The sequence below is a fragment of the Nelumbo nucifera genome, chromosome 1 (genome assembly GCF_055504915.1).
Source record: "Nelumbo nucifera cultivar China Antique chromosome 1, China Antique-T2T, whole genome shotgun sequence".
NCBI lineage: Eukaryota > Viridiplantae > Streptophyta > Magnoliopsida > Proteales > Nelumbonaceae > Nelumbo > Nelumbo nucifera.
Genome location: NC_142649.1, coordinates 104,553,678 through 104,581,605, shown reverse-complemented (window position 1 = coordinate 104,581,605; position 27,928 = coordinate 104,553,678). Strand labels below are relative to the sequence as shown.

The window sequence follows — 27,928 nt, the reverse complement described above, 5'->3', positions numbered from 1 at the left end:
TCTAGGCTGTGAGAAATAAAAGTAAGCGATGAACATTTGACAGGAGTTGCTTTTAAAAATATAACAATATAAAGCAAAAACACTTCTAACTTCTAATCCCCAAAGAACAAAGCCTAAAATACGGATTAAAAGCATGAATCCTGAATCTTATTCAAATACAACTTCTTTTATGTATACCATTATGCCTTTTTTTTCTTCTTCTATTTGAATCTGGATATGCTGTGCGTACGCTATGAATGGGACACTACAGGCCAGCAGATCTGATGCTCCTATTAACTATTTCACTCAAGGTTCTAAATGTCGATATATCTGATATGCCGGTAAGGATGTATCGGGCAGTATCGGTATTCTTTTACTTTTTTTTTTAATTTTTTTTCAAAACTAATTCAGAAAGGAGGCCGATTTAAGGCTCTTTGCCCCCTGAATTAGTTAAAACCCTGATACATCTTATAAGGGCATATCAGGATATTCCCAATACCATACATAACATGTAATACGGGCCAATACATATCAATACTTTTAACCTTGATTTCACTGCACCACTACGGAATTTGAACGTGTAATTTAATCCACCAATACTTGCAAAGAGTAGTTGTATTGAAGAAAGGACGTAAGATTTGTAACGGGTAGACGATATTTCAATGATAAAGAAGATTTGTATAAGATTTTAGGAAGGGAAAGATAGGCTATTTGTTTTAATGGGGTGACAATTGGTGGGACATGGTACTTAATTATTTATGTAGCATTTTTGCAACACTCTCTCCAATGATACGGAAAGAAAAAGTTGTTGGTTTATATATATTAGATTTTAATTAGTTGATCAAGGTTTGAATTGGGTTTGTACTTTAGAGATATTTTAAGCAGCAGGGAGTTTAAGAGTTTCTAGTAATTTTAACAAAGATACTACTAAGAATTTTTAAACAAGGGAATAATCCGTAGCGATGGACATATAATCGGTATTATAATGAGTTTGATTTTTTTTCCCCTTTTATGGCTGACATTCAACTTGACTACGTGTCTATCAGTGGAGTGTTTCATGATATAAGGCGTAAATTGAACTTGATCGTGTTTATTCAGAAGGAATTCGGGGGTTTTAAGAAAATATGTTTTTTGCAAAAGTAATTGTTTTAGAATTTTGGAGATTAGAAAGATTTAAAGAGACTTCAAAAGGTAATGGAGGCCAGCTACTTTTGGAGTAGAAATCAAGGTGCAAGGTTTTCAAATAGATCTTTGTTTTGAGAAGGCTTCTGTGAAAAAGTGCAGCTGAGTGAAGAAGAGTAAGGAGAATATGATTGAAGTGTATGGTATCATGGGGACATTGAGATCTGCTGGTTACCAATTGGATTGCTGATTGGAATGTACCTTCAAGCATGTAGATACAGGTAGGGGTGAGTAATTGGTTTATTGGTTAAAAATCGAATCGAATAAATCGAATTTTTAAATCAAAATTTAAAATGTAAAATTGAATTAAAACCGAAATTTTTTGTTCGATTTTCAATTATTTCAGTTCAAATTAAATTTATTTAATATATTAGTGTACATATATGATGCCAGTAGATCCAGATGAGGTGTAAAGCTAGCAAGAGTGTGTTGTATGATGCCGTTGAGGATGGGCCAATGTCTTTCATGAGCAAATCTGATGTGGTCAGCATCTTTGTGAATATGTTTAAAGGTGGTGGATTGCAGGCAATAATTACAACCAAAAAATAAAACGATAGCAGGTAATGTTCAAAATATTGATTGCAGGTGGTGGATTCATAATTTTTTTTTTTCTTTTTTATCAAGCCCAAGAAAATGATACAACCTTTTTGGCAGCAAAAAAAGAAACTAAGAAAAAAAGTTTGACTTTAGAGAATAGCCAAGGTACTATGAAAAAAAATTAAAAAAAAAAATAAAGTCTTTACAAAGTAACCTGCATTCTTCCAGAGACCCTTTAAATTTCAAAATCAATAGTTTGGCTTTAGAGAGTAGCCAAGGTACATAACTATTGGAAAAAATAAAAATAAAAAAAAGCTTTACAAAGTAACCTGCATTACAACCTTTGGTGATTACTTCCTGAGATCCTTTGAACTTCAAAAGCCATAGTTTGGCTCTAGAGACCAGCCAAGGTACAGAAAAATTAAAAAATTAAAGAAAAAATAAAGCTTTACAAAGTAACCTGCATTACAACTTTCAACTTTTGGTGATCCATCTATTACTTCCAGAAACCCTTTAAACTTCAAAATCCATAACTTGGCTTTAGAGAGTAGCCAACTGAACTCATCTTTTAGAAAATTTGGACCATAAATAGACTAAGACGAAGCAAAATAATGCAAACAAAATCACATGGAAGACATGGTTTGAACCTTGCTGGATGATGCCCTTATTCAACCTCCTCATGTTGTTTTTCACCCCTGCTTGAGCTTTGATCAAGGTCATTTGCTGTTTTAAGAACAAAAACCAAAGAAATTATTAGAAAGTAGCATCTATCATATCCTTGCTAAGAAGAGAAGATGCTAATAAACTAGTAAGAATATTCAAGATATACATATTTTGTATTCTGTACCTAAAGTCTAATAGTTGTTAATAAATGAACAAAAGTTTTTTCAGCAACCAAGATTCAGATTTTCAACCCTACCAGCTGTGTGATGAAGTCATTCTGAAATTTTGCTTCTGACCCTATGTCTTGAGCTACCTGCAGTGTTATATTTGAGTAAGAACATATATAATGAAATTAACTCAAAGGGAAAGCAGTATGGCACTAAGATGATAACAACTAAATACAAACACAAACAGACAGACAATAACTATTATTTGAAAAAAATAGGAAAGCACTTAGTCATGGAGGAATTATGTGAAACTGATAATTATGCAACAGTGTTATATTTTGTCATGGTTCTTTTGTTTTCAACATTTAGCTTGTTTCATAGAATTTAATATAAATTAATCCATTCAGACAAGATTCCATTCATGTTGCACTGTAACATTGGATTTCCACAATATAAGAGCTTAGGGGGATTCTGTTGATTCTATTATGATGTTCTACATCTAGCCAGTCCAGTTTCTTGGTGGAATTGAAGCAAACTACTTAATATTAAGATATCTTTTGATCAATGAGAGGTCAAAAAAACCAAATTCTTTACATCAGGAACATTTCTGAAGAGTACTAGCAACACAGAAGATAAATGCAACCCACAGATACCTACAGTACTAGTAGTGAGCATTTAAAAAATACAAAAATAACCAGAGCCGGTATATTATAAGAAAGCTTGTGGCTCATGGAAAAACTTAGAATAGCATTTTCCACATTCCCCTATTTAAAATTCTCAGTTATTCATTTTATTATTTTATAAGTAAAATATTGGGCAAACAAGCATGAGAACACAGGTTTAAGTGTCAGAGTGATCACTTTGTAAAAGAAAAAAAAAGCCAGATATTAGGTCCATACCCAATCCACCCTTCCCAAAACTGCAGATAGCTGGAACAAGCACTGGGTAGTGACCTCTTTGTTTTGAAACTGATTTCTAGGTCTGGATCTATGGGCCTTCAAAGTTAGCCCATGAACAAATCCCCACCCCTCACAAACAAAATAGCCACTAAATAAGAGATACTGAAAATAGGATGCATTATATCAACTTCCAATTATTCTGTTATGGCTGTTATAGCTTCCTCATAAAGACACTTAGCAAGTTAGAAATTCTGGTTTTACAAGTGTGCGTTGAATACACCAATCCATTTGTTTAAGCTGGAAAGTAATGGAGGCACGCAATAAGATCTTGGAGGTTGAAGAGAGGAGCAATATCAGGCTATCAGCTGACTACAGCCACAGCCCTGATGTTCATACAGTCTAAAACGAGAGAGAGAGAGAGAGAACAAAAGAAACAAATCTAAGGAAATTATAAAGTTAAGCCTCACAAGGGTAAAATTGCTGAAAGGAATATTTGGTTTCCCCAGCAAAAAAGGACAGAATCCTCTAGAAAAGTCTCTGTTTGACTCCCTGCCCTTTAATTTATGTTATCACAACTTGTAAAAATGCCCAACTTATAGTAAACCTGACCTGGGTTTTCATATTTTGTACGACAATTTGAATTTTATACATCTCAAGAATAGAATGATTCTTTTAATTTTATTATTTAGGTCGTAATGATGATATGTAAATATTATAAGTAAAAGGTCTTATAATATTAGTTCACTTGTTGACATCAGGTTGGTAAGTTAGTTGCTGTTCAGCTTAGAGTGCACCTGATGTTGGAGGAGATCTTTCTGGCCTTTCAAAGCTAGAAAGACTTTTGCCTAGTAAGAGTTAGATTTACATACTATGGAATTGATCAGAGTTTCATGAGAATCCAACACCATCTTCATGCTAGGTTCATGCTAGGAAGAGATTTGGTGAAAAAGTCTGAAACCATCATAATGCTTGGGTGGAATTTTAAGAGCATTAAGAAAATTGAGAGATGCCCCTTTTAATGTTCTGACTTCAGAGTATTTAATAACTACATTATGTTCCGAGTATTCGATTGGAAACTTCCATACAACTTTAGGATGTTCTTAGTTCTTACAATAAGAAAAGATTACTGATTGATCTGTATTCATGAGTTAAATCTCACTCATAGTTGATTAAAGAGAAGTCTTGCTGAGAAGCCTTATATGTAATTTGCTAATAAAGAAAGTCTAATATCTAAGTAAGGGAGATGAAAGTCGAGGTCACAAAATTCGTGTATATTATCTTCTTAAAAACGCATGTTAGGATAGTTTTCGCAATCTAATAATGGATATGGAACAATTGGTTATTGTTGACAATCACAAAATATAGCATAAAAAAGACAAGAACTTTCACTATGAAGTAGATGGTAAAAAAGAACAGGCTTTTAGATGGCTTTATCTCCATAAATGTGAGATCCAAAATAATATTAGCTAGCAGGAAAAAGTCTTTAGACGTATAAGTTATAACCCATAAGAGTAAAAGGTATTGTATAAGAAACATTTCAGACACATCCCACTTACATTTCTGCCAACATAGCTGACAATGACATACATCGAAGTTTCTCAAGTATGGGGTTTAATAGCAAATGGATGGGTATAAAACAACAGTTAAAGGTAAAGGGCAGCCCAGTGCACAAGGCTCCCGTCAATGTAGAGTCTGGGGAGGGACAGACGTATGCAGCCTTACTCTTGCACATACAGAGAGGCTGTTCCCAAGGCCTGAACCCTGGTCATCCAGGTCGCAATGAAGCAACCCAACCATTGCGTCAAGTTTCATTCTCAGAACAACAATTAAAGGTAAATATGGAAAATGGAAAATGTGCCATTTGTGGTGGTGATAAATTTGGCGTTCTTATTGTTGCATCACAAAATTGAACTTCACATATTCTGTTCCAGTTTTTCTTCCCCTAATTGTGGTGCTTCTCCTCTAGACGACAGTGAGAAACATCCATTCATGGAAAACATGGGGAATAACTCATAAGACAGATATGCGCCTTAATTTTATTGAAAGATTCGCATTGAAAAGTTTCATTGGGAGCAAATCTAAAAAATTCAGGGAAAATATCCAAACAAAAAAGATTCGCCTTAACTTTCATTGAAAGATTCGCCTTAATTTTCTTGTTTATGATCAGAAAAGAAAAACAAAAAAAAATAGATGAAAAATCGAAAGCAGAAGAATATGGTGAACAACTGGATTTTTAATTGGTAATAAACATTCAAACACTAACTTACCCGTGAAAAATTCTCTTTTCCATAAAACAAGTTTCTTAACAAAACACGAACACAAGCCAGAAAAATAAAAATCGCGACCATTCTCCAAAGTGAATCTTCAATTTATGAAGAACAATATTGTCATTATCCATCAATAGAAAAGAACAAATTGTCATCTATGTCCAATACAATAGAACCAACAAATCAACAATAACGGCAGCAAAAAAGAGAAATAAATAATCTTACATTTTTCAGTTGTTTAATCTGTTTGCGGAGACCAGTAATCTCTTCGTCCAAGTCTCCGTGCACAGGATCGATCTGCAACTGGATTTCATTTGAATTAGGCACTGCTCTCGTGCTAAGACCATCTCTGCAAAACCAAAATAGAAAATCAGCGAAAACGAACTCAGGCGTCCAATAATTGCTAACCCTTTCTCATGAGGATCCAATACCTAGATCTGAAATGAGCAGAGCCGTATGGGGCATTTCTGTGGGAATTCGACATAACAGGGATCAAAAGAGTCCAATAACTGCGTGTCAGGAAATAAGAAACCCTAGTTCGAAGAAGGAAATTGGATCGGAGACGTAAAGTTCATGGTAGGATTGATAATAAGAACAATTCAGATTGCAGAGACCCCTTCCGGCCAAGAGGGGTACGAAGAATTCTACAAGACTTACGAGTCCACTTTTACGTATCGAGGAATCGAGATCGGGATCAAAGGAGGAGACGATTCCAGAAAAATGTTTTTGAGGATGAACCGTACATCATGTACATCCATTGCCGGTTCAAACGGTCGGACGTCATGTCTTTACTTTTTTTTTTATCCAAGTCAATGTAGGCGGATTCATTAAGGATAACACCGAAGTGATACAATCACGGCAAACAGACCATGTGTGTACCGTATGGGCTTTTAAACCATACTTGGCTAGGAGATCTGGAGATGCTCATCATTGTTGGCACTCCTTGGAATGTAATACATACACTGAGAACAGGTTGAAGGAGTTGAGAATGGCTTTGCACTCGAAAATTAGATGTTGTTGTATTTGCCACGGCCCACGGAGGAGAAATGGCAGTCTCCAACAAAGTCTGAATTACCTTCTTTGCGATTGCGTCTCCCTCAATTACAACTGAAGTGATGTCCAACTCTAGGATCTAGGTAGAACTTCAAGCTAGCCTTCATGAAGACTTCTGGCTTCCGATTCCGCTGTCATCAACCATTAGGCGATTATTTTATCCATCCATATCAACCATATTTAATAGAATATCATCACTGAAATAAAGTGATAATCCTTGCAAGAATGTCATATTTTTCCCTCAAAATAAATAACAAATAAATTATTATTTGTACCATTTTTGCATTTCTTGTTCCTTATGAAAATAAAAATTTTGGAGTGTTACAAGTTATATAAGGGCATTAATCTGGCCTGGAAGAGAGTCTATGTAGTTAGGGGTGCATGTCGGGTATCCATATGTACCTGATCGTTAATGCATGAGAAAGTCCAATTGTGTAATTTGATGAGACAAAGGATCATAATATAAGCTTGAAGTAGTAATTTAAAAGTGTGAGTTAAAATCTAGATCTACGTTCAAGTCTCCTTGTAGAGTTTTGTAATGTAAAAGCTAAAGGCAAGTTCATAGGGAAATTCGGGTTGCGCCAAGTTAATATTTTACACTACTTTGTAGGAATTGGGCGAGTTTGGAGTGGGGATCATATCCCTGTCTCCGATTTCAATCAGGATCCAAATTCCTAAAATTTTTTAATTAATTGAATTTTTTGAAAAATAAATATATTTAAAATAAAAAAATTAAAAATGTAAATAATATTTTAAATATATTTTGATATATAATATAAATAATATCATATATAATATGTACTTAATATATATATATATATATATATATATATATATATAAAATTGGGGTCGGGGTGGAGCGGGAACAGGGTGGAGGATTTCTATTAATCTCGTTTCCATCTCCGCCCCACCAAAACAATCCCCATCTTTGACCCCATCGGGTCAAGAAGGTCAGGTACCAGTGGAAGTGGGGAAAATTAACATCCTTATTAAATTGGGTTCAGTTCTAATTCAAATTTTGACAAGAGCCGGATTTAAAAATTAGAAAAAGTAAAAAAAAAAAAAGGGAAATTTTAAGTTGACGAGAGAAATTTGAATAACTCGTAACTCTAACGGATTGAATGTGTTTGACTGGACTATGAGCCAACCGAATGGACCTCAGGGTCAATCCCAAACCGAGGCCAAAGCCCAAGTTTTCCAATCTAAATCTCACCTAAGCTAAACCTGCTAACATAACTTGGAATGGAATATTATTGAAGTTTAGAAGCCTTCTCACTCATGTTTCTCACTTTTCATTTTGTATTTTGGCGTTGGACTATGATGCCGAAAATGGTATCATGCCTCAAACATTGATGACCACCATGATTTTGATAAACTGCTGAATCGAGTGTTACTTTAGGTAACTAAATCCTATAATTTAAACCGAATGGAGATCCTATTTCACTAGTGTTTAAAATCTAAAATACATGTCATTGATTTATTTTTCTCCATTAAACATCATCATCAGCTCTGGCTTCAGGTTGATGAGTCAAATACCAGTAACACTGATTATCATGAGAACAACCAAATTATGGTATTCAAGCCCTAAGTATGGAAACCATCTTGGGATTTGTCTAAGAATGGTAAATGGAACAGGCCCTGGGTGGAGATCATATTCTTCATCTCTGATCCTGATTTTGAAACAAATCCATGTTCTTGACCCCGATTCCTAATAAAAATTATCATCCGTCCCTAATCCTTGACAGAGACGAATTCCCCATGGGGAGCCAAATCATCAAAACATTTTAATTGAAAGTATTTTTAGAAAATAGATTTATTTAAAATAAAGGAAAAGTTTAAATATATTTTGATATATAATATAAATAATAATATAATATAAATAATATTTATTATATATAATTGGGGCTAGGGCAGGGCGAGGACTTCACTCCCCTCCCAGATGGGGGATCCCTATTAACCCCATCTCCAACCCTGCCTCCACCAAAAGGCCAAGTACCTTGCTATAATGGGGAAAATTGCAATCAGGTTTCTCCTATTTGATGGTGTTGAGAATTGACACCATGATATGACCCCATATTAGACTTTGGTTGACCTCTTTTTAAGTAGAAGCAACTAATTTTGTGTGAGAAGAGAGAGAGAGAGAAAGAGAGAGATGCTGACAATGATTAGGGATGTCAATTAGACTGGATTTGGTCCAATTCGATCCATTCCAATATGAGTCCATTATAAATGGACCAGGTCCAATCCAATCCAATGAGTGTTTTGGATTAATTTGGACCAGTCTAATTCAATGTCTGGACTGTTGAATTGGACCATCAAATCTGTTCAAATTCATTTTGATTTAAATTGGTTTCAACCCAAATCCAGTCCATTGACACATATATTCTTATTTTATATCAATGGACCGGATATTGGCTTAATCCAACCCAATCCAATATAAATTTGTTACCGACAGACCAGGTCCAATCCAATCTAATAAATATTCAGATTGGTCCAATCCAATATGTCTTGTTGGTCCATCCAATCCGTCCAAATTGATTTTGGTCTGGATGGGGTCCAATCCAAAACCAGTCCATTGACACCATTAACAATAACAATATTAATAGATGGATGTAATTATAGTCAAGGAAGATTCAATTAAATAGGGTGCATAGGTTTTAATTACCTTCCATATTCTTTTTTGCCAAAGGCAAATTTGGTTTGAAGGAAAAAGTAGGGAAAGGAAGGGAAAGGTAAGGAAACATTTACAAAACTTGTATAGGTTTTCCTACATTTCCCTTCCTTTCCCTACCTTTTCCTTGAAACCAAACATAGCCTAAACATTGCTCAAATCACAATCCAAGTACAAAGCCTCTAGCATGAAAGAGGATAGGACATGTAGTGCCGTAAGATAGATTAAGGGCACATCTCTGCAATACAATGTGCAACATTTAAATTACATTGGAGATATGCCAAGGATCGAATTCTTCCTCCAACAGGATATGAATAACAATCTGAGCATACCCTTCAAGCGCTTCAATCTTCAAAGGTGAACAAACCTCAAAACTTTATTCCTATGGCCACTAAGAGAGAGCTACAGTAATCCCTTAGGGCAAATCCCACACCTAAAGAATGAGCCCCACAAGTCTCGTCAAAGTTAACTTTAACACTATTGCAAGGAAGTTAGTACTAGTGCTTACTAGTAGGGGTGTCAATTGTACTGGATTTGGTCCAATCCGATCCAGTCCAATGTGAGTCCATTATAAATGGACCATGTCCAATCCAATCAAATGAATGTTTTGGATCAATTCAGACTGGTCCAATTTAATGTCTGGATTGTCCAATCTGTTCAAGTTTATTTTGATTTAGGCTGATTTCAATCCAAACCCGATCCATTGACACATATATTCTTATCTTATATCAATGGACTAGATATTGGCTTAATCCAACCCAATTCAATGTAAATTTGTTATGGATGGACTAGGTCCAATCCAATATGTCTTGTTGGTCCGTTCAATCCGTTCAAATTGATTTTGGACTGGACGGGGTCCAATCCAAAACCAGTCCATTGACACCCTTAGTGCTTAGGGAGTGAAGCCAAAGTAGAGGAAGGGACATCACCACTTGAATGGGATGTTATCAGAAACTAATTAGCAATGAGCTTTCCATATCTTCCAAAGTAGCAATAAACATTAAAGAAAAACTAAGGGTCCATTTGGTTTGATGTTGGAATTGGAATCGGAATGGTCTATTCCTATAATTTGTTTGGTTCAAACAAGAATCAGAATGGGATTTCATTCCCAAGGGAGGGGGAGGGAATGTGGAATGGACATTCCCTCAAATGGGAGAATGCCATTCCACCACAAATGTAAATGGGATTCCGATTCCACCCAACCAAATAGTTGGAATTGGAATGGCTCATTCCAACTCTGATTTTAGACCTCTATCCATATGAACCAAATGGGAGCTGAGATCAGACCCTTTGGGTGGGTCTTAACAAGAAAACCTGGAAGGGAAGTGTGCTAAATGATCTTTACACTAGGGCACTGAAATAGTAAGTGTTCCAATAAATCTTCATTACTATGACAGATGGGGCAAACTATGTAAACTTGTGCATGAAGACATCAAGTTTATTGAGCACCAAGACATTATGATTAATACACTTCTAAATGAAAATCTGGATCCAAGAAAGTAAAAGTTTGAAGCACCAAAACTTACTCCAAGAAGTATCACCAAAAGCCACCTGGGCTACAGAAATTTGAGGGCACACATACACTAATGACTTGTATGCTGAGGAAGTATAAAATTGGTCATGAGGTGTTTGCTACCAAAGAAGAGAATCTTCTCTCACAATTCCCACTAAGGGGGCATTCTTTTTTCCGATTTTGAGAGGGGGGAAAGTTGGTCAATGGGATTTTGGTTCCTATTGACTAAGAAGCCCATGTTTTTTTTTCAGATATATGTGGGACCGGGTAAGTGATACCTATCTCCTATGTGGGTAAATAACTTTCCCACCTAGGGGAAAGTTGTCAACACTTGAATGGGACAAAAATGCCCTTTTCAATAATGGATTTTTATGGCTAAAATGGTCATTCCCTTATTTACATGAGAATAAAAGAACATAGGTAAATGCATTTACTTGGGTAAGTGTTTCCCAGGAAAAACTTACCTAGGTAACTGCATTTACCTGGATAAGAAACTTACGAAAAAGCGAATGGAACCTAAAGGAAGACTAGTATTCAAAATTGTTGCAACAACTTCTAGGGGATATAAGGAATGAACTTGATTTACATCCCAATAGTGCCTATTATGTTCAACTAGTCTTGCCACCTTACCATTAATAGAGATTCTAGTAGCTTTCAAGGATATTTTATTCCAACCCTCAATCTAGAGATCATTTAATATATCCATTTGTCATAAACCCATTATATTTGGGTCTTAACCCTCATATGATTTTTTGTCAAGCTCAGGTCTCATTAATTGCTAAATCTTTATTTAATTGAACGATTTCATTGCAAAAGTTCTTTACATTTTTAAAATACTGACTAATTGTTATCAATCATTAAGTAATCGATGCAAGCACATTTTCACCATCTGAAGCTAAGATTCATTTGTCTTGGAAAATAATTTTGATAAAGTTTAGGCTTTTATAGGTTTTTTGCTTTCATTTCAAATTCCCTGTCCTAAACCATGTTTCGTCTCATTCATTAAGTCCTCATCGGTCCTTTAAAATTGGTAGTTTAGCACCAGATAAACCTAGTTGGCTGGTGATGAAGGATTTTGTTTTGAACCTTCTTCAATCAAGTATCTTTCATCACAAATCCTCGTGTTAACCAAGAACTATGACAGTTTTCCATAAAACCCTGGTGTTCCCCAAAGCGAATTTATGATCGTCTCCTTCACATTTTCAATGCACATGTTGTTATAATTGCCAAGGTTTCGATCATCTTTTTTGGAAGAGGGACAAAATACTTTTATCTTCTACTAAGGTGTGACGTTGGTTCCTTTGGACGTAATTGTTCTGTCATGAATCAATGCTAGTGGCATCTCCTTTTTCGGTTTCATAGATTCCTAGAAAAAGAGAGTGATCAAGTGATCAAGTGATTCCCAACAAAGAAAAGCACAAAGTGTAGTAAAAATATGAAGAGAAATGATTCCCAACAAAGAGAGTGGTCAAGTGAAAAATGACAAAATAAGCTAAATTGAGTTTGTTGAGATGATAGTTTTTGAATTTTTATCACATTTTGCATTTGGCATATTGTTGGCATTTTTGAAATTTCAATATTGTCATAATTTTCGTGATTTTGTGTTAGTTTTATGTCTTCATTATTGCACATTACATTGAAAATATTGGTTTCCATTATAATAACTATATCATTCTCATTGTGAATCGTAGTTTTTAAATGCATCATTGACTATGTCATTTAATCGGATCACCAATTTTTTTCTCTCTTACACATCATAGTTCATATCAGTTTTTCTCCTCACTTTGTAGCACATTAGTTTATTGAGTTTAACACTTCACATGCACATTTTCAATTAAGAATTTTTCGCATTTTTAGCACATGTTTTTCCGCTTTATAACACATTTTTCTCCGCTTTATAGCATATGAGTTCTCTACTACATAGCACATGGACATTTCGCCCTTTGGCACATCACAAATCTGAATTTTTTGCTTATTTTAGCACATGCTTTTCCACTTTATAACACATGTTTCTCCACTTTATAGCACATGAGTTTTCTACTACATAGCACATGGACATTCCGCCCTTTGGCACATCATAAATCAATTTTTATTTTTTATTTTTTAGCACATGTTTTTCCACTTTAAAGCATATGTTTCTCCGCTTTATAGCACATGAGTTTTCCATTGCACAACACATGGATATTCTGCCCTTTCGCACATCACAAAGCAGAATTTTCCACTTTTTAACACATGTTTTTATGCTTTATAACACATGTTTCCCCACTTTATAGCACATGAGTTTTCCCGTCGCATAACACATGGATATTCTACCCTTTGGCTCATCACAAATCAGAATCTTCCACTTTTTTAGCATATGTTTTCTGCTTTATAGCACATGAGTTTTTTCGCCACATAGCACATGGATATTCTGCCCTTTGGCACATCACAAATCAGAATCTTCGACTTTTTTAACATGTTTTTCCGCTTTATCAACACATGTTTCTCCTCTTTATAATACATAAGTTTTTTGCTGCACAACACATGAACATTCCGCTTTTAAGCACATTACAAATACCACTTTTTTAGCACATGTTTTTCAACTTTATAGCACATGTTTCTTCACTTTATAGAACATGAGTTTTCCATTGCACGGCACATGGACATTCCACCCTTTGGCATATCACAAATTAGAATTTTCTACTTTTCAGCATATGTTTTTCCACTTTATATCACATGTTTCCCCACTTTATAGCACATTAATTTTTTCGCTACACAGCACATGGACATTTTGCTTTATAGCACATGGATTTTTCCGCTAAATAGCACATGGTTTTCCCGCTAAATAGCACATGGTTTTCCTGTTAAATAGCACATGGAATTTTTGCCTTTTGAGACATTTCAAATCAAAATTTCCTGCTTCATAACACATGTTTCTCCGCATTATGGCACACGCTTTTCTGCTTTACAACACAAGAATTCTTGTTGCATAGCATATGATTTCCCCATCATCTGGCACGTCATGAATTAGAATTTTCCACCACTTTGGCACATCATAAACCATTGATTTTTCACATTATAGAACATAAGCTTTTCTGCCTCCAATACATCATTAATCATGGTTTTCTGCCACTTTGGCACATCATAAACCACTAATTTTCCGCTTTATAGAACATGAGCTTTTTTGCTTCTAACACATCATAAATCATGGTTTCTCACCACTTTAGCACATCATAAATCGAGTTTTCTACTGCATATCACATACATTTTCTCCATTTGGCACATCATAAATCAGATTTTCTACTACATAGCACATATATTTTCTACCATCTGGTACATCGTAAATAAGATTTTTCGTTACATAACACAGATTTTCCACCATCTGGTGCATCATAAATCATTGATTTCCTTGTCTCATAACACATATGTTTTCCACTACTTTGGCACAACATAAATTATTGAATTCTTCGCTTTATAGCGCATAGATATTTTCCGCTACATTAGCACATCACAATTTTAATCAAGGCTTTATTGTTGTTTTCATCGCTACAAGGCACATTATAGTTTTTAATTTTATGCTTTCTCACCTCACAGCAAATACCTGACCTCACTCCACAAAATTATCTAATACTTGTTGGAAAGTTAACTATTACCAAAATTAAATAAATTTCGTGCATTAAGTTGCTTTTGTCATTGTTTTCTACTTGTTTTTAATGCTTTTCTTTACGATAAATGTACCCTAATTCCGAAGATTCTTGATACCTAAGAATGATTACTTTGCTAAGAAAAAAATGGCCTGAACACGATGAAACAATGCTACACGGGAACTCCTCTTTTCATCTCACCCCTCTTTCCTCATCTTGGTCCTATTTTAAGCTTGCCCTTCACAAAAATCTTTATGTGCTTCTTTTGGTCTTTGTTATTTCGTAGTTTCCTATTTCACAACAAAGAGGGGCAGCTATTTGCACCCAATTTTTGCTCAGTCCATTGCATGAACCCCAATTCACCCCAAACACCAGATCAGACCCTTCAAATCCTTTTGAAACACCCAAAAACCCAAAAGAAAACCCGAATTTCACCCCTAGAGCCCTCAAATCCACCATTAAACCTATCTGATAGCCCCAATCAACCCCCACTTACACCTCGACCACTACATCCAACTCCACCATTAAACCTATCTGATAGCCCCAATCAACCCCCACTTACACCTCGACCACTACATCCAACTCCACCATCAAACCTAGGACCTCCCAAAACAAGTATTTAGCAAATTTTAGCTCAAGATTCCTCTACTTACCCTTTTGTCAAGCCAAAATTCCCTTTTAACCCTCTTGTTAGCTTAAAACACCCATAACCCAAATCCCCTTGATTTAAACACATACGAACCGAACAAACCACACCATTAAACTCTGGATACATCAAAACACTTGCCCACAAGGTCTCAACCCTAGAATCCCTCCTTTTGCCTTTTCATCAAACCAAGACTTTGTTCTGAAACATCTCGTTGACCCAAATTCCTACAATCTTCTATCTTCCTTCTTCTTCCCCTCTTCCCCCCATTTTCTCTCTCCTCTGTTTCACCACCACTGCTGCAAATTGAAGTGGTGGTAGATCTAGATGTCCCCTCTCTAATATCTCTCTATATTTTTTTTTTTCCTTTCTTCTTCTTCTTCTTCTTCTTCCTTGGCCCTCCCTTGTTTATTCCCATCGTTGCAACTTTGGCAGCGGTAGTCTCTCCGCTTATTCATTCCCTCTCTCTCTTCTTCCTCCCTTTGGCACCTCTTGGAGATCGTCCTTCACCCCCTATTATTCAACAACAAAGAAGGCCAAATACAATGAAGCTCATTTAGCATTCCTTCATTTTCAGTGTTCATCACCATTTTCCATCACAACTCATGCTTGATGACAGCGGAACCAACTCCGTGAAATCACTATCAATTTCATTAATACATCAATGGTGTTAGAAGTCTGAAGTTAGTGGCAGTGGTGATTTAGGCTATTATGTTTCTCTGTTAAACCCGAATAGTATCCTCACACAGAGCGATTGTTCCCTCTCTCATTAATCTAGCGGTTACTTTGTAGTGATCATCATTGGTTGCAGACGAATACTCCGAATAAGAACTCTTCCGGTTGCAGAAGCCGATCATGGTCTCAAGCCATATTCCAATCAAGTAAAGTTTGTTTCAGCTCTTGTTATATCCACTTTTCTTTTGTTATATGTATTCTCTTTTCTCAGCGGTTTATTCATGTCAGAAGGTGGGAGGAGAGAGACTAGGCTGATTCAGCTCCTATAGCTCTCAGTACCAACCTAGTTTCACCGTCATTTTTCTTTAGGATTTAAATAGCTTTGTTTTAGTTGAATCTATCAATTATTTAGAAGTTTACTTCTAGTTTTATTGATTCTTTTTCTTCCTATCAATATTCCTGATGTTAATCTGTCATGACCTTGATGTTAATTAGTTGTTATCATAGAGATTTAAGTTTCACTTGAATAAGATGTTAAATATTATGAGTCATCGTATATCAATCCGCATTCCTTTCATTAACTAGATTTATCTTGTTTGTCCTGTCATTAAGATTTGGCTTGTTATAAATGTGAAGGCTGAATGTAAGTTTTTTCCTACTTGGGTAATGGTGGGATGTAGTACAGTCCTAGTTATTGAAACTAATCCTTTCATTAGAATAATAATAAAAATGAAAATATAAAAAAAACAGGAAGGAATTTTCTTAGTTTGTTCTTGTGATTTGCCTTTATTTGCTTTTTGCGTTTACACTCACCTGAGTTCCCATGTAGGCCCCACCTATTGGACCCAGGAGAGGGGTGCTTAATCCCTTCCCTTTCCCATTCCCATCCGAGTCTTACATGGACTGGTTAGCTGGTACCTCGAGTTGTTAGAATCATTATTAAAGCAAAATGTTTTTGAAAATCATTTTTGGGGGTCCCATCACCTCCATTTCCTAAACTAATGGGTGGCGACTCCATTTCCAACCCAAGTGGCAAGTGAGCCGTTTTCCCAACGCTCACACTAAGTATTGTGATTAGGAATGCATAGTTTATGGCAATATCTATGAAATCTCTTGCAAATTTTCTTCTCTTGTCTTTGTGTTTTTGAACAAGAAGTCCAAAGAGGAAACTCTGAGAGACTTAACCATCTAAAAGGGTTCCTTTCCATTTGTAAAGGCAAGGGCATTTCTAAAGAAAGTTTTGTTTTTATTTAATTTTACTTGTTGTTATGTATAGGTTCATTGAGTTGCAATTTCTAATGTACAACACTGATTGCAATTGCTATGAATAAAAAGCAACTTGGTTAGAGCAGAAAAATTTGATCTTCAAGAGGCTCAAAGGTACTTGAGTTTTCCCCACATTTTCTTCAGTATGATAGATTATAATGGCATTAATGTTTAGGAAAACATTGTTTGAAGTTTAGTGAACTCTATGTTTATATGAACTAGATAAACAGATTGTTTGAAGTTTAGGAAAACATTGTTTGAAGTTTAGTGAACTCTATGTTTATATGAACTAGATAAACAGATTGTTTGAAGTTTAGGAAAACATTGTAAGTTTAGTGAACTCTATGTTTATATGAACTCATTTTCTTATGTTTTTTATGTATTTTTCTTTTTTTTTCAATTTTTTGTATTTCTTTGGATTTTTTCTTGTATTTTTTGCAAACATATGACTAAAGAATCCTACTCACTATTTTTTATGTATTTGTTTTCAATTTTCTATGTTTTTTTTCTATTTTTTGCAATTTTATGTGCTTTTCCTGTATTTTTTGGATTGTTTTGTATCTTTTTATACATACTACTAATTAAGCACATGCATTGCACGTGAGAAAATTTTCTTCATGTTAATTACATGAATTTTAGATATATCATAGTTAAGATAAAAGTTGGAAATTAACAAAAGTAACAATATGATTAAAAATAAACTTAAATATTTGTTATTCAATTATGACACCATGGGTTTCTTGGAAAAGTTGGATCATTGACCCACCATCTAGATAAGAAAATAGCATTGCTTTTGGATTAGTTTTAAATCAGGGAAAATTATAGTCAAAGCCGTTGTAGATTTAAAATTAGGCTACAAGTTGGTCCATAAACCAACATAACTTTGACAACCTGCTCTACATTTCAAATTATAAAAACCCTCACCATGTCATCAGAGGCTTATGTGGCTATTGCCAATATGAAACTCTTAATCCATGTTGGACACAACAAAAAGCTTATACTGAAATTGCCCTTTAATGTTGGGTGATTGGAAAATAGAAAAAAAAAAGTTTTTACTCTCTCTCTCTCTCTCCCTCACACCATCTCACCCACAGTCATCTTTATATGCTCAACGACTATGTGATTAGAAAATAAATAAAAATGGTTTTTGGTTTCTGTATTTATGTTATCTATATCAAATTTTTACACCAATTTGATAAAAATTCATAAGAAACTCTTGGCTATGAAATTTACACCAACTGAAGAATGATAGAGATTGAGAGAGAATGAGATATTGACCGAGAGGGAGAGTGAGGGAGAAGAATGTGAAAGATTGAGGGAGAACAATGGAGAGAGAGGGAGAGAGAGAGGTTTTGATTTGGCTACAAACCGAATCTGAGAGAGTGGGAGAGACAAAGAGAGCGGGAGAATGAGAGAAGGTTGTAAGAGTGAAAGAGAAGGGTGGGAGATTGAGAGACAAGGGGAGTGGGAGAGAAACTGAAAACCTATTTTCGATATAGGTTTTTTGTTGTGTCCAACATGGACTAAAAGTCCCATGTTGGCAACAACCACATAAGCCTCCGATGAATGGAGAGGGTTTTTATAATTTGAAATGTAAAGCCGGTTGTCAGAGTTTTGTTGGTTTCTGGACCAACCTGCAACCTAATTTTAAATGTACAACCGACTTTGACTATAATTTTTCCTTTAAACTATATATTTATTTACATTATATAAAATATTTTTTACTTTTCACACTTAATTTTTTGTTTGTCTATGGTATCATTTAACTTAAACCACTAATCCACCATCTAAAAATAAAAATTGTTTGATTTCTAGGTTGACATTAAATTTTGTATTACATTTCCATCATTGATAAAATTATTTCTTATGTATAAAACTTATTTTTGTTTAATATAATGAATGCACAATATTAGAGATGTACCCAATATTTTATTTTTTTATAAATATGTAACAATAGATATCTGCCCAAAATTTTCTCTATCGTTTTTTTTTTAGTTTTGTGATTCTTTGTATTTTCTATTATTAAATTTTTTATTATTTTACTATGACATCATTTAATTTCTAGATAGATTTTGAATTTGGAATTCCATTTTTATCATTAATAAAAATACTTCTCACATTTCATAGTTATTTATTTTAATTTTTTATTATTTAATTATGACATTATTTATTAATCCATTTGACTCCAAATGGTCAAATTGCTTGCCTATCACTGGGAGGGAAGAAAATGGTTTTGTTTTCTAATCACTTTTTAAAATATTTATTTTTATACTATTAAAATTAATATTATGGATTTAATTACAAGAATTTAATGATGAGAAAAATATATCTTAAATATAGGATTTAATGAGAGAGAATAGGAAAATATTTTTATTTCCAATTGGTTTTAAATTTTACATCCATTTCCATCATTAATAAAAACATTTCTTATTTATCATTGTTTAATATGTATGTTAAAAATGTTCCCAATTTTTTTAATTTTAATATTTAGTCGTGGCAACATGGATTAACCCATTTGACCCAAAATGATTTAATTTCTTATCACCTAGACGAAAACATAATTTTCTAGGTAGATTTTAAAAGTATAAGATTTTATGTTATTGGAATTATTAATTTATTAAGTATGGATTTAATTAATAGAACTTAATGATGAGAAGAAACAAAAATGGCTTATGGGCATTGAATGAATTGAATGCAAGTTAATAACTTAAACGTTGGATTTAATGAGAGAGAATTGAATGAATTGAATATCTTTAGATTACCTCTTTTCAACTCATTTAATATCAAGAACCAATTACCCTATTTTCCCTCATTTTTTATCAATAAGTTTAAATATAGAGGGGTAAATTTTGTCCTTAGAAAATTCTAGAAATATTCTTAAGGCCATTCGTGCTTTTAAAGTAGTACAGATATGAGTATGACTACATATATCCTAATTTCTGTTTTTTATTCCTGTATTTTTTAGAATTTGTCTACATTTTTGGTATTTTCTACAAACATATAACTACACATATGACTAAAATACATCCTACTTTCCTTATTTTCTTTTGTATTTTCTGTATTTTTTGCAATCTTTTTGTGTTTTTTCTGTATTTTATTGTTTTTATATTTAGATAGTTTTAATTTCCATATGATGTTTTTTTTCTATATTTTATTTAATTTTTATACTATTTTTATTATTTATAAATATTTTTTATTTTTAATTAGTTTATGACATCATGGGTTGAACCTTTGAACCAGAAAATGGTGTTCTATTTCCGAATCGGTTTTCAAAACCTTACTCCTTTTATTTGTAAATAGGAAGGCAAATACTTCTGCACATGAGTTTTCAGCATTTATCTTAAACTCACAACAACTTTTCAAAATGTCTAAACTCACCATGTCACTAACTTGACGTTAAATAGACTAATGGGTGTTAATATATTACCATTTTAACCTTCATAAAAAATATAAAATATATACAAAATAAATTAACGAGTGTTAATATATTACCATTTTAATATTTAGACATGAACAAAAAGAAAAAGTTCAAAAATAATATTTTCAAATATAAAATACATAAAAACATTGAAGTTACAAAAAATATAAAAAATTATAGAAATTGAAAATAAAATAAAAAATTGTTTTCAAATTATAGAAATTATAGAAATTGAAGAACAAAATCAAAAAATAAAAATTGTAGAAAAAACACCAAAAATTTTAGAGAAACACAGAAATTTCAAATAAATAATAAAAAATACAAGAAATATTTATGCTCACATGTACGCCTCTGTTAAGAAGTATTAAAGGTGCACGAGTTTTAGAAAATAAAACCTTATTGATATAGTGACATTTTAGAAAGTTGTGGTGAGTTTAAAAGCAATGGTGAAACTCGTGATGAATTTTAGACAATTTTTCTTATAAAAAATCTAAATTCAGAAAAACAGATACTTCCGGCCAAGCTTCGGTTGACTCTAGCCCTACTTTTCTTAATTTGCTTTGGCCTTACGCAGACGCTGACGTTATAAATGTCAGAAATATGATATTATAAATATCACCAAATAATTGTGCAGTTCTAGTAGCTGTTGACTTTGAATTTATAATTCCTTCTCCCTCCCTCACACTCCCTCTTATATAAATTTAGCGGCAAAACCCCCCACGTTAATCGGAGATCGAAGAAAACTAAAAAAAGAAAAGGGGGTGAGATGGGGATTGCGGAGGAGAGCAAAAGGCCGAGGTTTCTCTGTCTTCATGGCTTCAGGACAAGCGCCAACATCCTCAAGAAACAGGTTGGTAAATGGCCTGAATCCGTGCTCGGCAATATTGATCTCGTCTTTGTAGACGCTCCTTTTCCGGCCCAAGGAATATCTGACGTCAAGGGAATTTTCGACCCTCCTTATTACGAATGGTTCCAATTCAACGAGGTTGGCTCCTTTCCGGCTTATTTTCGTTTCATAATCTTAACCAAATGATTCAGAATTCCATTCCATCTGTCATGTTCTTATGATTTATCTCGTGTTCTGCTGTGTTTTAGGAATTTACGGAGTACAGGAACTTCCAGGAGTGCCTTGATTACATCGAAGATTGCATGATAAAGCATGGACCCTTCGATGGCCTATTGGGTTTTTCCCAGGTATCATATTTCTTTAATTAAAAAAAAATATATATATATATATATATATATTTCTATTTTCCTTTTCAACTCCAATTTCAATTGGGTGATATTTGTTATTGTTGTTCTTCTCGAATGATTTATGCTTAGGGAGCGATTCTATCGGCCGCTTTACCAGGTCTGCAGGCAAAGGTACTCCAATTAATCCAGATTTATTTTTCCACAAATTAAGCTAGATTTTTGTGTTTCTAGATTACCGTATACGTAATTGGGGATTGATTGTTTTTGACATATAGGGTTTGGCGCTGACTCGAGTTCCCAAAATTAAATTTGTTATAATAATCGGAGGGGCGAAGTTTATGTCGCCGACGGTGGCGGATAATGCATACGCGTCGCTCATCGAATGTCCATCCGTCCACTTTCTAGGTACTTTCTCTTCTCTCGTCGGTCCCATTTCAGACTTCATATTTACATGCTTTCATCATAACTTTCAATCGTCAACGTCAACCCTTTGGATTCCAATTTGTAATCCTTTCTTCCAATGGTCGCCGCGCGGATAGCAGAGCACGCGCCACACTGTGTTTACTGTTTACCAATTACCAGAAAAGAAAAGGAAAAGGATGCACATGCTTTGGGATTTTTTTTTTTAACTAGTGAAAGTGCAAGTGCCACGTGCACACGTTGTATTATTATTATTTATCACACATTTTATTATTATGAAAAATATATAATATGAGTGAATTTTTATAATTTGTGTATTATATATATTTTTAAATTTTTATAATATATATGTTTAGTGACCCACCAACCACTTTCTGTTTTAATTTGGTAATTAATAAAAATAAGCTTAATTTGTTTATTACAATCGATATATTATATTAGAGTCACACCAAAAATTGTATACGTTTTTTGTACTTTTATTTATTTTAAAAATATTTCTATTTCGTTATGAAATCATGGATTGATTGACCTATTTGACATTTTGACTTGAACTACTAACCCGCCTCTTAATGGGGAAACAGGTTTGCTTCTTAGTCAATTTGAAGTTATCATTTTCATTATCAATAAATATATTTCTTGTTCATTGTGTTTTTTTTTTTTTTGTTTAATATGATGAATATATAGTATTAGATTGTTTCTAATTTTTATAATATTTTATAATTATTTATTTATTTATTTAATTATGACATCATGGATTGAGTCACACCAAAAATTGTATACGTTTTTTGTACTTTTATTTATTTTAAAAATATTTCTATTTCGTTATGAAATCATGGATTGATTGACCTATTTGACGTTTTGACTTGAACTACTAACCCACCTCTTAAATGGGGAAACAGGTTTGGTTCCTAGTCAATTTTAAGTTATCATTTTCATTATCAATAAATATATTTCTTGTTCATTGTGCTTTTTTTTTGTTTAATATGATGAATATATAGTATTAGATTGTTTTTAATTTTTATAATATATTATAATTTTTTATATTCTATATTTTTTTTTTATTTATTTAATTATGACACCATGGATTGCGTCATCACCGTTTGTGATCTAACTCATGTATATTTTTATCATACTTATTTTTGTTTAGTTTAATATGACCAATATATAACATCGAAGATGTGCTAAAATCTTTTTACAAAATTTTTATATTTTCTGTATTTTTTATTTTATCTTTTTTTTGAGATTTTATTATTTAATTTTAACATTATAACTATAGCCTATTTGACCTAAAAGTTGAACCTCTTACCATCACCTAGCCTAATGGGTTCATTTTTAAAAATATAAGTTTTTATACCATTAAAACTACTATGTGTTGATTTAATTAGTGGTGCCTAAAATAAGATTAATGAGGGAGAATGGGAGTTAATATCTTGAATATGAGACTTAATGAGAGGGAATTCAATAAATTGATCAATAGTATTCAAATTACATTTTTTTGCCCTCATAAAAAGGGGTCATATTAAAAAAAAAAAGAGCCAGAAATTTAGACTCTATTCATACTTTTTGTTTCAAAGGGTAGTATAGATATAGATTTTTCATTTGGATTTTCAAGAAACTGTTGGAGATCTCAATTCCTAAAATCATATTTTAATATATTACTGTTTAGTTTAAAAATTATTCCAGAAAATTAGGGTCTTTATGATATTTCAAAAGTGTAGTATAGAGGTAGATTTTTCATTTGGATTTTGGAGAACTGTTGGAGATCTCAAATCCTAAAATCATATGTTAATATATCACTAGTTAGTTTGAAAATTAAAACGAGTCGAGCCAAACTGAGTTGAGGTCATCCCAACTCAGTTCGCTAGCGTAGTACCGAATTGAAATTTGAAGAGAGCCATTCTTGAAATATCGTAAAGACAACTTTGAGTTTCTCTGAACTATGAATTGTTTCAGGTGAGGAAGATTATTTGAGACCACATGGGGAAAGACTCTTGAAATCATTTGTCAATCCTGTAGTCATTCATCACCCCAAGGGCCATACCGTGCCAAGACTCGGTAATTTAACATCCTCTCTATCTTTCTTAATTTCTTACTTATTATTTTCTTGAATTCATATTTGCATTAGGATGGTATTTTGTTCTTTGTTCTTTTCTTTACCTTTTTTGTTTGATTTTATTCCAGATGAAAAGAGCATTGAAATTATGCTTAATTTCATTGAGAAGATTCAGATGAAGACAATGTCTAACAACGGAGCTACTGACGACGAACAGAAAGAAATATACGTGGACTAGAATTCTTTGTGCGAATCCAAATTTGATAGTATATATATTCGTTTTTCCCACTACGTTGAATTACCTCTCAATGGGTATTAGCTATTTTATGGCATTGCAATCATATCGAGAGATGAGTTTTACTCATGCAATCTGTAAAACCCTTTCGGTGGTAATGTTGTGATGGAACCCAGGGTGATGAACAAGAGTGAAATTCTTGTTAAGTCATGACTCAGAGCTATAATTGAAATCTGTCTTTCTTTTAGCCATAAATTTGCTACTAGTTGATTCACATGGCCGCTTGAGAGGTTAATTAGAAATGGAATTGAGGGTATTGAAATCTGTCTACTTTCATTTCTTTTCTTTTCTTTCAGCCACAAATTTGTTGGCCAATATGTTTTGATGTGGATGTTGTTTTCCTAGAAAGCAAAATCATATACACCAGAAAATGCCCCCTAAACGTGTTGGGGGAGTATTTGATATCAAAACTATGATTTTTACGAAGATACGTAAAGATGAAAGCCTTCTTTTTTTTTTTTTTTGGTAATACGTAAATATAAAAGTTACAAAGCAGAAATTGTAATTGTATTTGATGAAACTCGTAGGTAATTAATTTCATTGCACATTTGCACAAACTCATTCAACAGGTATTAAGAAGTTTGGACTTTGGAGTCAAAGATCACGTATGGGGTCTAGGTAACAAATAAACATGTTTTGTGTTGATGCTCAAAATGGGCTGAGGATAATACACTAAATTTACTTTGTTTCCCTGATGAGATGGCTAAAAGGATTTGAGAACTGTTGAGGACGAGGGCATGTAACCGAGGTATACTGCAGCCGAGGGCAGGTGGAGTCTGGTTGAAGACCAACGGGTTCCGAGGAAGGCCGAGGCCATAGATTGGCGGAGGCCAAGGTGTGCTGAGGCCGAGGACTCCGAGGGGTTTCAAGGCCGATGACTAGTGGGATCCGAGAAGTGCCAAGCCCGAGGACTAGTGCCTACAAAGAAAGGGGACGTCAGAGGCCTCGGGTTGGGGACCCGAGGCGGGGACTCCGGCGATCAAGTTAGTAGGGTGGAGCAAAGAGGGCAAACGAGGTTCGAGGGGTTCGGACGACGTTGCCTAGAAGCTAGAGAGCTAGAATTAGGAATGCAAGTTCCAAATTGGGATCAGATCCCTTACCTTGGGGGAATGTCACTCTATTTATACTTGAGGTTGCCTGATGGCAGACGCTGCGGATAGTCAGGATGCGAGCTTAGCCCCAGGCGGGCAAGCATTTGACAACCGCCGCGTGTGGTCGCGCCATTGATTCCGTGCTGGACGCTGACCTTTGCCCTATACGACGCACTGACCGGCTCCGAGCTCCGCCACGTGTCAATGCGCCAAAGGCCTGCCTAAAGCGACTACATCATTTGCCCCCCACTCTCAAGGCCGTGGTGGAGGTCTTTGCTGAGGACCTCGGCTTCAGCCGAAGAGATTGTCGTTCTTTATGGGAGGTGTTGAGTGGCCTTTCATGGCGAGGACGTCGGCTGAAGCCGAGCTGGAGAGAGCAGTCTTTGGGCGAGGAAGTGCTGGTCTCATTTTCCCAGTCGCTAAGGATAGCCCAACTTGAGAACGTAGAGTCGTCTAGAGCGGTCGAGGCCTCATTAGAGTTGGTCGGGCCTGCGCAGATGTTGTCCTTGGCTTCGATGGGCTTTCGTTAGCTATTATGCCGATTTCACTCCTTCAAGAGGTTGCGGAGGGCCAAAGAGCATGGAGGCATTGGCCTCAGCTCTAGAGAGCTCGGTACTGTGTTATCCACGGGTACGAGATGTGCGTGCCCCACAGTTGTGTGCTTTAGATGAACTGATGAGTCCGTGAGCGGGCCAGGTGTCAAACACCACTGTACAAGACGTAGACGACGAGTGGGTGTGTCATGGCCTCGCACGAGACGATTCTCGATATTGAAGGTTTGGATTGTGCCAAGGTGAGCATTAGGTCATAACCATACGTGAGACAGTAGTGGTACTCTGAGCTGAAGGGCCGCCAAGGTGTGGCCGCTGAGGGGCCATGGTGTGACCGCCGAGGTGTAACCGCCTAGGTGCGACCGTTGAGGTGCGACTTCCGAGGTGTGACCGTCGGGGTGTGAGTGCCAAATGGCTGCTGAGAGACCGAGGTGAGACCGTCGAGGTGTAATCGTCGGGGTGTAACTGCCGAGGTGTGACCATCAGGGTGTAACCGCCCAGGTGCGACCATCGGGGTGTGACCGCCAAGGTGCAACAACCGAGGTGTAGTCGTCGGGTTGTGACCGCCAAGGTGTGACAATCGGGGTGTAACCGCTGAGGTGTGACTGTCGGGGAGTGACCGCCGAGGCATGGCCACTAAGGTGTAACCATTGAGGTGTGACCGCCGAGGTGCGGCCACCGGGGTGTAACTGTCAGGGTGTGATCATCGAGGTGTGACTATCGGGGTGTAATTGCCATGGTGTGACCGTCGGGGAGTGACCACCGAGGTGCGACCTTTGGGGCGTGACCACCAAGGTGCAACTGTCGATGTGTGACCATCGAGGTGCAACCTTCGGGGTGTAATTGCCAAGGTGTGACCATCAGGGTGTGACTGCCAAGGCGTGGCCATTGAGGGGCCGAGGTGAGACCGTCGAGGTGTAACCATCGGGGTGTAAACGCCGAGGTGTGACCATCGGGGAGTGACTGCCGAGGTGCGACCGTCAAGGTGTGACCGTCAAGGTGTAAATGTTGGGGTGTGACTGCCGAGGTGTGACCATCGGGGTGTAACCGCAGAGGTGTGACCGTCAGGGAGTGAATGCCAAGGCATGGCCACCAAGGTGTAACCACCGAGGTGTGACCATCAAAAAATTTCACATAACAATTAAAATATAGTTCTTCCACTAGGACCATGATAACTGATGGTGCGCAATCTGGTCACTCCTAGCTGGTAGGGGCTACGCTCCTGGCTGGCGCCAAACAAGATACCTGCGAGGAAGAAGGTGAAAGATTCCCGCGGAGCTCTCCCAGCGGGAACACTCCGATGCTTAAGTTACAACTTGTAGAACTGAGGAAGAGAATTGTAGAGAAGTAAGCTAAGAGTGGAGATGCACAGTTTTCAAATTACCTTTTCTCTTTGGGGGTCGGAGCTCTGTCAAATTTGACATAACCGCCTCTGATTCTCTGCCGCAACCGTTACTTGCTAGGGCTGCGCAGGTTACTGTTGCAGAGTACGGCCCTGCCAAGCGGGGGACACCTCTCAAGGCTGGCAAGCACGACGCTGCCTGGCGAGAGACGTGGGTGTAGGGCTCCAGGTTTGGCAGGTATGACTATTAGAGGAGATCTTCCTGTGATACACCGAGCTGTCTTCCTGCAAGCTGCCTTGTACCGAGCTACCCTGTGCCGAGTTGCAAGTGTCATACTGAGGTGATTCTACCCGAGGTGGTCTACTTAGGTCTGAGTTAGAATAAGTTTATTAGGAGGCTCCCGAGCTCACCCCGAAGTGCCT

The 27,928-nt window shown here is 35.7% G+C and overlaps 2 protein-coding genes across 3 annotated transcripts; one reads left to right on the top strand and one right to left on the bottom strand.

Moving 5' to 3' along the window:
- Positions 1-1,899: 1,899 nt before the first annotated feature.
- LOC104608620 (bet1-like protein At4g14600) lies at positions 1,900-7,053 on the bottom strand. The gene is made up of 4 exons (XM_010274658.3): positions 6,126-7,053; positions 5,920-6,043; positions 2,618-2,674; positions 1,900-2,421 (listed from the first exon to the last, which is right to left on the bottom strand). The coding sequence occupies exons 1-4, from the start codon at positions 6,176-6,178 to the stop codon at positions 2,260-2,262; spliced, it is 396 nt and encodes a 131-aa protein (XP_010272960.1). The 5' UTR covers positions 6,179-7,053; the 3' UTR covers positions 1,900-2,259.
- Positions 7,054-13,803: 6,750 nt separating this feature from the next.
- LOC104608619 (uncharacterized) lies at positions 13,804-24,716 on the top strand. Of its 2 annotated transcripts, XM_088890980.1 has the most exons (8): positions 13,804-16,081; positions 17,152-17,255; positions 21,265-21,544; positions 21,655-21,753; positions 21,883-21,924; positions 22,029-22,158; positions 24,127-24,228; positions 24,355-24,716. In XM_088890980.1, exons 3-8 carry the CDS (start codon positions 21,326-21,328, stop codon positions 24,462-24,464), a joined length of 702 nt encoding a protein of 233 aa, XP_088747106.1. In that variant the 5' UTR covers positions 13,804-16,081; positions 17,152-17,255; positions 21,265-21,325; the 3' UTR covers positions 24,465-24,716. The 2 variants fall into 2 exon arrangements, with proteins under 2 accessions (XP_088747106.1, XP_010272959.2); XM_010274657.3 differs by lacking the exon at positions 17,152-17,255 and having other exon boundaries at positions 14,704-16,081.
- Positions 24,717-27,928: the final 3,212 nt, after the last annotated feature.

What these genes read in the sequence shown, in the direction of transcription:
- LOC104608620 (XM_010274658.3), bottom strand. Translation starts at nt 6,178, where the DNA reads ATGTCGAATTCCCACAGAAATGCCCCATACGGCTCTGCTCATTTCAGA. An exon ending in AGATTAAACAACTGAAAAAT is followed by an intron (nt 2,675 to 5,919) that starts GTAAGATTATTT and finishes ATAACACTGCAG; the next exon opens with GTAGCTCAAGACATAGGGTC. An exon ending in ATGACTTCATCACACAGCTG is followed by an intron (nt 2,422 to 2,617) that starts GTAGGGTTGAAA and finishes TTCTTAAAACAG; the next exon opens with CAAATGACCTTGATCAAAGC.
- LOC104608619 (XM_010274657.3), top strand. Translation starts at nt 16,056, where the DNA reads ATGGTCTCAAGCCATATTCCAATCAA. An exon ending in GCCTATTGGGTTTTTCCCAG is followed by an intron (nt 21,754 to 21,882) that starts GTATCATATTTC and finishes ATTTATGCTTAG; the next exon opens with GGAGCGATTCTATCGGCCGC. An exon ending in TCCATCCGTCCACTTTCTAG is followed by an intron (nt 22,159 to 24,126) that starts GTACTTTCTCTT and finishes GAATTGTTTCAG; the next exon opens with GTGAGGAAGATTATTTGAGA.